This window comes from Diceros bicornis, chromosome 19, assembly GCF_020826845.1.
Source record: "Diceros bicornis minor isolate mBicDic1 chromosome 19, mDicBic1.mat.cur, whole genome shotgun sequence".
NCBI classification, from domain to species: domain Eukaryota; kingdom Metazoa; phylum Chordata; class Mammalia; order Perissodactyla; family Rhinocerotidae; genus Diceros; species Diceros bicornis.
In genome coordinates, this window is record NC_080758.1 from 15,775,166 (window position 1) to 15,786,230 (window position 11,065).

Here is an 11,065-nt window from a genome sequence, read left to right on the forward strand (position 1 = left end):
GCAGAAGATGGAACTATACTGGTACAAAGTTACTATATTTTACCAGAATTAAGTCAATAGATACACATCCAATTCTGTCTCCATCCCCAGGCTAGGATTGCTAGGCTCTCTCTGCCATACCACACTCTCTTCCTCTCTGTATTATGAGTTCCTTCCTTCCTCTACCACCAGACTCCATTTCCGGAGGGAATAAAGCCCAGAAATGGACAGGCATTGAGTTCATGGAGAATCGATGGTCTCTCTGGGATATTAAAAGCAATGGGGTTAAGTGGCCTCTCTGAGGGACAGAGACCTTTCGTGGGTTATGGTAGAATGATGCAGTATAATGATTTAACAAAGGCATGAGTCAGAGAAACTTGAGTTAAATCCCAGTCTGGCTACTTAAAAACTAAATAAACTTGGCTTATCTCATAACTTCCCTGGGTCTTGGATTCCTCATCTGTGAAATATGCAAAACAATAAAACCGGTGCCATAGAGTTTTCGTGAAGATCACACAAGATGATTTATGTAATGTGCGTGACATACTGCCTGGTTCATAGGACATGTTCCGTAAACAACAAAGATTAGCATTACTGTTAGAACAAACAGTGCAAAAATGCAGGCACCACTTAATGATCTCAACCACTCAGATGCAAACCTTATAGGGTCACAGCTTCTAGGAAAGGGGCCAACCTGGAACTCCCCACAGTGAGAATTTCCCATGTCTTACGGATAGTTCCAGGCTCCTGGGTTCTAGAGTCAATTTCTCCCGTACCCTAAAGTCGCTATTTATATTCAAGATATTTGGCATAGAATGCTAAAAATTATCCTTTGCTAAAATTTCAACTTGGATTTCTGAAGACATAAATGGACTCTACTCTTAAATTTATCAAAATTATTTTGCCCCTCTGGATGTTTATTTTGAACCTAAATAAGGTAAATAACAGAAATAAACTCTCTTGGTATATCTGTGTTTATGATAAATGTATTTGTTATATGTACAAGCAGGTCTCCTAAGTCCCTTTTCCCCTGTTCTGTTAAATGGGGGTGATAATAATATCTACGCCAAGGACCTTTTACAAGAATGTATTGAGACAAGGCAGAAAATTCCCTGACATATAGTCAGTGCTCAAGTTAATCTCCTCCCCCCCTCTAGAAAAGATAAAGGTTGTATGGAGGTTAGAATCTGAATGGGGAAACATCATTCTTTCAAAATCTCACCCACGTTTACTTCCCCCATCCCTACACCACCCAAATCAATGGGTCTCAATCAAAAGTAATTTAATTAATTCTTGATACACATATATTGTTGGTACAGGGTTAGGAAGACTACTTTGATGAGTATAAGTGCTAGATAACTAGCCAGAGCTTCCTGCTAGCTTCTCTAATGTGCTTTTAATAAATATTACACTTGCCCTCCATCTCTTGGAATTATAGTAACCTTACCACCCAAATCACCTGAGGAAGGGCCAAGTCACTGAGTCATGGTCAAAGATTCCCCACAGCAACCTGGGTACAGAGTGTCTGGTTTTCAAAGGCCAGTGCCTCCCACACCCACCCACAGGCCTGTTCAATCAAATAAGTACAAGCACACCTCATTGAGCACTGCTGTCACGGCGTGGAGTCCTTATCATGCAGCCAATGTTGGAAATATTTTTATAGTTAAAAAAGTACTTATATCCATAACTCTTCTGTAGGGTTTCCTAACCTCGGCACTATTGACATTTGGGGACAGATCGTTCTTTGTTGTGGGGCTGTCCTGTGTGTTGTAGGATGTTTAGCAGCATCCCTGGCATCTACCAGTAGGCTTCCCCGTACCTTGGAGTTATGACAATCAGAAATGTCTTTAGACATTGCCAACTGTTCCTGGGTGGCAGAATCGCTCCATCCCCAGATGAAAATTGCTCTTCTGAGTTGTGTGTTAAAAGGCCTATTCTCGCTTCCTGGTTGGCTGTTCTAGAAGAGGGAGCACTGTGGTGAGCTCCCACCAAGGAGCACCCATAGGCAATCCTGCCTTTCCTCCGCCTGAATGGCAAATGCTAGTCTGTTCACTCCCTGGCGGCCTCCTTCTGCCATTATTTTGGTTTCTGATGAACTGGTTTGACCACCCAAGGGAACTAAGGAAAGAGATTCCAGGGATAATGCGTGTGGACCCACCAAAGTACAAAAGAATATGTATTACAGAGATGTTGAAATGCAGGCTTCAGAGGGGCCTTCAAGGAAATTAAGGTAGAGGAAGCAGTGAAGATCAGCAGGTGATGAGAGGATCGATCAACCACGGTGTGAACTATAGTTGGGAGAAGCAATGGCCAAGGAATGAGCATCATGGCTTCAGGGGATTTAAAGAGAAGGAAGAGCTACCAGTAATTGAAAGATGGGTAACACGTTTCTGCAGGGACCAAGCATGGTGCCGCTCCAGTTAGCACCCCCATTTCCAAAAAAAGCATCACACACACACACACCTGCAAATGGCATGTGCCTGTGTGTGCGTTTACAATGTATGAAGCATTTGCATATTCACTGACCACTTGTGTCAATTCTGGGAAGTATGCTAAATCAACATAATTAATCTCACAATTAATTAGAATGCTTTTCTCATTATAGATGGGAAAACTGAAACTGAGAGTGGTTAAATGACTTGTCCAAGGTCAAGAGCACCTGGACTCAAAAGCATAACCTCAGACTCCAAATTTGAGGCTCACTGAATCCCACTAAAGCATGCCGGCTTTGTCTTCCAAGAGGATCCAGGAAAGAAGATGGGTGGGGAATGTGATGGACCCTGGTGATTGCGGCATGTCTCTAGACAGAATGATTCTCTAAACCAAAAAAAGATGGGCACTCTTTCTATACTATACTTTTGACATTTCTGCTTAAATATACTGCGCCTGTGCCTTCTGCAAGTAGGTGACTATTTCTGACCTCCAGACAATGTGTGTGTTGTTTTCACAATTCCCTAGGAGACCCCAGATGGGAGGGAGGCAGCACATAAGACTATGACTGGCACACTGTGGGAACTCAATAAGTGTTTGTTGAATGAATGAGTGATACAAGGGCATTGGAGCTGGACAGACCAGGGTCCCAGTCCTGGCTCTGAAACTTGCTATCCATGTGACAATGATCAAGGTAGTTTAACCTCTCCTCATCTACAAAATGGGGGCTCTAAGCCTTGCAGGAATCCTATGTGGATTCAAGGGAGCCAACGTGCAAAGGGTATTTTATATGGTGTCTGGAAAGGTAAAGGCATTCAACAAATGATAACTGTTGTTTTATTGTTGTCAAAGGGGTTCCACCCTGAAATGTAGTAAAGTGGCCTTGGATAAAACCAGATCAGATAAGGCGAAACGAGAAAGTCAGAGCTGTGCTTTGGCTGGGCACTCCGTTCCAGGGGTAGCTCAGCCTTGTGAATAGCAGGAGTTTGGGGTGAATGAGCTGTATGTGGGGCCAGGCTCCTCCCTCTTGGTCCCCTTTCTCGTTAAAATGCTGGGCCACAGGCTGGTGGCACCACGCAGCTCCGGGTCTCTCTCTCATTTCTCTGCTTCTCACTCTCTGCCAAAATCTTCCATCAGAATTAGGAAAAGTTGGTATGGAACGTGGGACCTCCAAGAGTAACATGGGAATAGGGCAGGGGGCCCAGCAGCACAAAGAGAGCCCATTTCTTTTTTTAAAAATTATTTTATTGAGGTCATATTGGTTTATAACATTGCGTAATTTCAGGTGCACATTATTACATACCAGTTTCTGTATAGACTGCATCGTGTTCAACACCAATAGTCTAGTTTTTATCAGTCACCATACATATGTGCCCCTTTACCCCTTTTGCCTATCAGCCCACGCCCTTCCCCTCTGGTAACCGCTAATCTGTTCTCTTTATCCATGTGTTTGTTTATCTTCCACATACGAGTGAAATCATACAGGATTTGTCTTTCTCTCTCTGGCTTATTTGACTTAACATGATATCCTCAAGGTCCATCCATGTTGTTGCAAATGGGACTATTTTGTCTTTTTTATAGCTGAGTAGTATTCGACTGCATATATTTACCACATCTTCTTTATCCATTCATCAGTTGATGGGTACGTGTTGCTTCCACGTCTTGGCTATTGTAAATAATGCTGCAATGAACATAGGGGTGCATAAATCTCTTTGTATTGTTGATTTCATGTTCTTTGGATAAATACCCAGTAGTGGGTTAGCTGGATTATACAGTATTTCTATTTTTAATTTTTTGAGAAATCTCCATACTGTTTTCCATAGTGGCTGCACCAGTTTGCATTCCTACTGGCAGTGTATGAGAAAGAGAGTCCATTTCTTATCTCATAGGATGAGGAGTCAATTCAATTCACTTCATCAAATATATGTTGGGCGTATATGATGTACCAGGCACTGTCCTAGGTGCTGAGGCTAAAGCAATGAGTGAAACAAAGACCTTGCCTTTGTGGAATTCATATTCCAGCAGGAGAGAGACAAACAATATACAAAACACATAACAGACAGTAAAAGTGCTACAGAAAAGATAAAAAGTAGAGCAGAGTAAGGCAGATTCAAAGTCTGGGGTGGGACTGGTGGCGAGCAAGGCAAGATTGAGACGGAGAGATATGAGCCAAAATTTCAAGGTGAGGGACTTAGCCGAGTCAGACCTACTTGCAGGAAAAGGCTCCTTTCTGGACTACTTTCTTTGCTGAAGCTTAAAATCTGAAAATGGAAGTGAGGATATGAAATGCAGTATATCCAAGATAATCCACCAGAAATGAGGAAAATTGCAGTAGTTTCCAAGATTTTTGAGCAGCCAGTAAGATTCCTTTTAAAAAATATATATTATAGTACAAGATTATAAAAATATTACCTATTCTTTGTAGAAAATTCACACATACGAAAGTATAACTGAGAAAGTAAAAATTTGTCAAAATTTTACCTTCCAGAGATTACCACTGTTAACATGCTGGTGAGCATCCTTGCACATACAGTTCTCTGCACGTATGTACATACATGAAGCTACAGATTATAGATTCTTATATATAAATGGAATACTAAACTTCTCAATAATCCTATAGCCCAATGGTTTTCAAAATTTGTCTCCTGTTCCAGAAGCAGCAGAAGTATCACCTGAGAATTTGCTAATTCCCAATCCTACTGGATCAGAACTCTGGGAGTGGTTCTCACAATCTGTGTTTTAACAAGCCCTCCAGGTGATTCTGATGCACACTCAAGTTTAAGAACCTCTGCTATAAGGAAGAAGAATGCAGTGGTCAATGGGACAGGCATACCTGGAGTCTGACTCCTGGGTTCTGCTCTTGGCTCCACCACTTACAAACTCCATGCCTTGGGAACATTATTTAGGCTCTCTGAGCTTCAGTTTCTCTTCTATAAAATAAGGTGAATGATCTTATCTACTTTATTGATCAACTGATGTGATGCATGTAAAGCTCTTGGTATAACTTAGCTCTTAGTAGATTATTGTCTTAGAACTAATCAATTATGAAGATGCCACATAACAAAACTTGCGAAATGCAGCTAAAGTGGTTCTTAGAGGAAAATTTGTAGCCTTAAGTGCTTATATTAGAAGAGAAGAAAAGTTATAATTAGTCAAGCATAGAACTCAAGACGTTAGAGAAGAACAACAGAGGGAACGCCTCCAAAAAATAGAAAGACAAAAATAATAAAACAAGAAAACAATAGAAAACAAGATAAATAGAGAGATAACAAATAAAACTATTTGCTGGGGGCAGGGGAAGTGAAAAATAGATTATTGTAAAGCACTTAGCGCAGCTTCTTTCACACACACAAACATACACACATACATACACGCACACATATGCACACATACACAGAGGGTATCATCATCCTCATTCCATTAGAAAGTAAACAGGTCAAGTGATTTTCCTTTGGTTTAAAGAAATGGAGGAGCAGAGAGGTAGGACTGAGAAAATTAAAAATTGAGTGAGACTCTAGCCCCTGCAGAGTCACCTGTAAGGGTCCAGGGGATTAGGTTGCTGTGACTAGGCTATCTCCAGAATATTCCAACATGCCCCACTCCACCTCCCATCTTGACTGGACAAGCTATTCCGCCTATTAGTCATTATCCTTAACCCTTAGAGTCAGCCTTACAGGTGGGAGGACAAGACAGAGTCTGCACCTTTCCTCCACCTTGCCTGATGCCTGCAAGTCCACAACAGGAGTGATCGGCCGTTCATTCTACAACAACAAACATGGATTGAGAACCTGAAAGCCTTTGCAGCCTGACTATCCTGGGTTTGATTCTTGGCCCTATCATTTTCTAGAATGACATTAGGAAAGGCACTCCACCTCAGTTTTTCATGTAATGTTGGAAGTCCTAATATCTACCTTGAAGAGTAATTGCAAGGAAAAAACCATTCACGTAAAAGGAGAATACAAAGAAACTTGTTAGCCCTGCCTCAGAGGACCTCATGGATTTTTTTTCTGTTAACAAATATTTACTGAGAACTAAGGGCCAGGCTTGTTAGTCCATGTAGACTGCAGAAAAGAGTATGACAAGATCCCTGCTCTCAAAAGTCTTTTTGGTTAGGGAAGGGAATGAGTGACTGAGAGCAGCTACTATTTATTGATGCTTTTCTATTTATCAATGCTTTCTATTGGTTATCTCTAACCCTTCTGTAAGCCAAAATGTGGACATTACATCCCCATTTTACAATGAAGGAAATTGAGTGTGAAAGATGTAGATGATTTATCCAAGATCACACAGCTAGAAAATGATTAAGTCAAGTTTGAACCCTGCTCTCAGATTTAGTCAGTCTTCTTTTCACTATAGAATATCTATTCTAGAATGACTATGAGACAAGAAGCGGAAGCTTGAGAGAGCTTACTCATCAAATCCTATAAAATCAGATCTGGAAGACTGCTCAGAGTTGATGGGTTTCAACTCCCCAATCTTACAAATTAAGAAATGGAGATTTGGAGGGCTGGCCCCGTGGCTTAGCAGTTAAGTGCGCGCGCTCCACTACTGGCGATCTGGGTTCGGATCACGGGTGTGCACCGACGCACCGCTTCTCCGGCCATGCTGAGGCTGCGTCCCACATACAGCAACTAGAAAGATGTGCAACTATGACATGCAACTATCTACTGGGGCTTTGGGGAAGAAAAAAGGGAGAAGGATTGGCAATAGATGTTAGCTCAGAGCTGGTCTTCCTCAGCAAAAAGAGGAGGATTAGCACGGATGTTAGCTCAGGGTTGATCTCCCTCACCAAAAAAAAAAAAAAAGAAATGGAGATTTGGAGAAGTTAAGTTGATATAATATCACAGGGGCAGGGTTAAGATTTGAATCCACTTGAGTTGGATTCTCAAGTCTGGGATTTTCACTACATCAGGCTCCTCCCAGAAGTGAAAACTTCAACTTCTGTGTAGATGGATAAGGCCACAGCCTGGTGGGCCAGGTGGACTGAGTGGGAAGAGGTACAGAGCTCAGCTACTGTGGACAGCCTCACAATTGCACCCAGGGCTGTCCCAGCCCCTGGTATGTGGGGTTAAAAAGGGGAAGGTGATGGGTTTGGCCTCTCTCAACCACTTTCTCTCTTTAGGGCCTGAGAATACTGTCTCCCCAGAAATATGCAACCTTCCTATGGAAAAGGGCTCATGTTGAGCCTCAATCCAGTGATGGTTTTACAACTCAAAGACCTATGAATGTGAGCTGTTTTTACATGGAGGCTGTGATGGCAATGGAAACAACTTTTTGAGGAAAGAAACTTGTGAGAAAGCCTGCAAGCACACTTGATTTCCCGCTAAGAACACAGTCCTCTCTGAAATCAGGATTGTTCTAGGGCAATAAAAGGCATTTTTATGAACACAGATGCATTCCTCCACCCCAAATTTATTCTCCCTGCTGTGTTCCTAAAATCACTCATCTCTGCCTGAAATTCTACAAATATTGTCGACATATTTAAAATCTCAAGGCCTTCTTTTCTAAATATATACATACAAATACACTGGGAAAATTAAGAGTTAGCAGTCATTCACACTTAGTATGAATTAGTTCTTAGCCCATTGGAGGATAAGGGTTTTGAAGGAGGGGGGTGTGGATTTGAAAACCTGGGGCATGGTATTAGAAAGGCCTACACCGGACAAGGAAAGGATTTCTGGAGTCCTGTGAAACAAGACAAGGGAATAGCACAAACTATAGAAGAAAGATGGTAATGGGTGGAGGAACTGAAGATATTAAGGCCATTTTTAACTTAAAAATTAGTGAATTTTTATGAAAGCCCTGTCTACTACAGCTACACCACGTCTTCCTGCCACAGGCTACATGGGGAGAGCAGTGAAGAGTCTGGTCCTAGAGTCCTTTAGTTTGCCTTAAGCTACACCAATTATTACAGCTTGGAGAGAGAGAAGAAAACATGGGGATCATCTAATTCAGTTACCTCAAATCTCAGAGGGAAAAATGGAGGACCAAAGACAGGCAGAGGAATGAAACAGAGGCACCACTGATCCTGGAAAAACATCCTTTCCTCTGCATTACAATGCTCTCTCCATAATTTTCCCAGACTTCCTCTCTACTCAGGGATGGAGGGCAGAATTGAAGATGGAGCATTCATTTGGGAACTTGCCTTTATCTCCCATTCTGATTCAGGGTCCTTCTCTCAGGTCCAAGTCAGCTGCTTCCCATTGCCCAAGGAAAAATAACTATTATCCATTGTACCAGGCGCTGCACTAAGCTCTTTATAAACAGTCAGTATAAACCTCAGAGTAACGCTGAAAATTGGATTGTATTCATCGTTCTCAAAGTATGATCCAGGGACCAGCAGCCTCCAGGTCACCTGAGAACTTGCTAGAAGTACAGAATCTCAGGCCTCCTTCCAGACCTACTAAATCATAATCTGCATTGTAACAAGATTCCTGAATGAGTGGTAAGCATATTCAAGTTTAAGAAGCAGTGGCAGATGAGGAAACAAAGATAAAACAAATCAGTAATGTTTCCAAGGCCACACAGCTGGAAAATGGCAGAGCTCATCATTGAGCCCGTGTTGGTCCATTTCAAAAGTCCATGATCTTAACCACTGTGCCACACTCCTTCATAGATCTCAGAATTTCCCCCATGGGGCTGATTCCAATCATAGGTTTTTATTCAAAAGATTTCAAAAGTCCTGGTTTTGCTGCCAAGACAACAGACACATCCCACTCTTTCCTCCTCTGGTTCAAAGAGGGGCCAGCAGAGCCACTTGCAGGTGGGTGGCTAACTGGACGACACTGGGAAACGGAATGCCTGGATCTTCTCTGGGAAGAGTTTGAGACAGAATCCGAAATGTCTCTCATGACCACTGTTTTTTTTTGTGTGTGTGTGTGAGGAAGATCATCCCTGAGCTAACATCCGTGCTAATCCTCCTCTTTTTGCTGAGGAAGACCGGCTCTGAGCTAACATCTATCGCCAATCCTCCTCCTTTTTTTTTTCCCCAAAGCCCCAGTAGATAGTTGTATGTCATAGTTGCACATCTTTCTAGTTGCTGTATGTGGGACGCGGCCTCAGCATGGCCAGAGAAGCGGTGCGTTGGTGTGCGCCCGGGATCTGAGCCCAGGCCGCCAGTAGTGGAGCACACGCACTTACCCGCTAAGCCATGGGGCCGGACCCACCACTGTCTTCTTTTTCCAGGCTGGAGAGAAAAATTCATGTCAGCATACTGAGCGCTTCCACAAAGGAGAGATTGCCTCTTCCCTAGCCCCTAGGCTCCATCCTATCCAATCCCACACTCACCCCTCCCTTCTCAATATCTCACTATGGGTAACATTCTCCATGGCAAACACCAATCATATATTCTGTCCCACCAAAATGTCCTAAAACTCCTGAATTGTGCAACATCTAGATCACTGGCTCCACGCTCTATCTCCCACCCATTAAAACACCAGAATTATCTGGCCTTGGGATCATTATCTTTATAATCCAACTGTGTCTTTATTAACCACTTCATCTCAGATGTCTAAAATTGTATCAGTGTATCAATATTCAACATCACTCAACAGCTCCAGCCAAGACGCACCTTCAGAGTGGGTGGAAGTAGACAAGGTATTCCACACACCCGTGCATCACTTATCCATTATTCATCTGCCCTTTAGTGATCCACACATCATACATTTTTTTTAACTGAGATAGCCTCCTAGCTGGTCTCAGAGTTTCTGCCCATGCCCCCTCAGTCTATTCTCAACAGAGCAACCAGAGGATCCTCTTCTGTCATGATACTCCTCTATTCATAATCCCTCAATGACTTTCCTTCTAATTCAGCCAAACTGAGTTTGGTAAAAGCCAAAGTCTATAGGAGTACCTCAGTTTTACCAACTGAGTTGGTAAAAGCCAAAGTCTATATGAGTACCGGCCTCATGTTCTTGTCTGAGGGCCTTATGTACATGCTGTGGGACAGCACCCATATTCCCTTTCAGGAATGAAGCATCCATTCCCCCAGCTGCTGGGAGTTTGGTGGCTGATGGTTCTCAGTGAGTCCCTCTACTCCTCTATGGAAGCCAAAGAGTCCCACTATTACCTCTCTTCCCCATTGGCTTCTTGAGTGTGAGCATATGACATGGACTCAGCCAACTAGATGCTTCTGCCTTGGACTTTGAATCTGGAGGGAATGATACAAAGACCCAGGAAGTTGAGAAAGTTTTTACCATTGTGGTGGGAAAGTCTGGGTATGACAGAGCATCGAGGGGCCAACCGTGGCAGTGCCATTGGTAGCAAGGACAAAACTACTACAAACTCAGAGATGCTCAAAATGTAAGCCTTTTTTTAAAAATTATAGTTGGCCTGAATTTCTATTTTGAGCTCCCATTTGACCACGTAATAGAAATTAATCTCTGTCATTTCATTGGTTTTGGCCACCATTGACCCCCAAAGTTGCTTCTACATTCCAATACACTTGCTTAACTCCTAGGCATCAGATGAGACATGTGCTTGCTCTTTGGTCATCATCATATAGACGTTTTTATTCCTGCTGGATGTTCAGATATTTTTCCAGCATCTTTCTCATCTGAGAAGAGCTCACTTGGTGACTTGTATTCTCTGCTTGCCACTCTCTAGAGCTCAAGAAATACCTGGCTGCTCTGCGCCAGCTAGGGCTATAGGAAGCTCA

General features: G+C 42.7%; 1 protein-coding gene across 1 annotated transcript; it reads left to right on the plus strand.

The window, feature by feature from the left end:
• Positions 1 to 3,130: 3,130 nt before the first annotated feature.
• SPINT3 (serine peptidase inhibitor, Kunitz type 3) lies at positions 3,131 to 7,725 on the plus strand. Its single transcript, XM_058563420.1, is given in 4 exon segments — positions 3,131 to 3,214; positions 3,472 to 3,508; positions 3,511 to 3,561; positions 7,613 to 7,725. Coding segments are annotated over 4 exon segments (285 nt in total).
• The last annotated feature ends 3,340 nt before the right edge of the window (positions 7,726 to 11,065 follow it).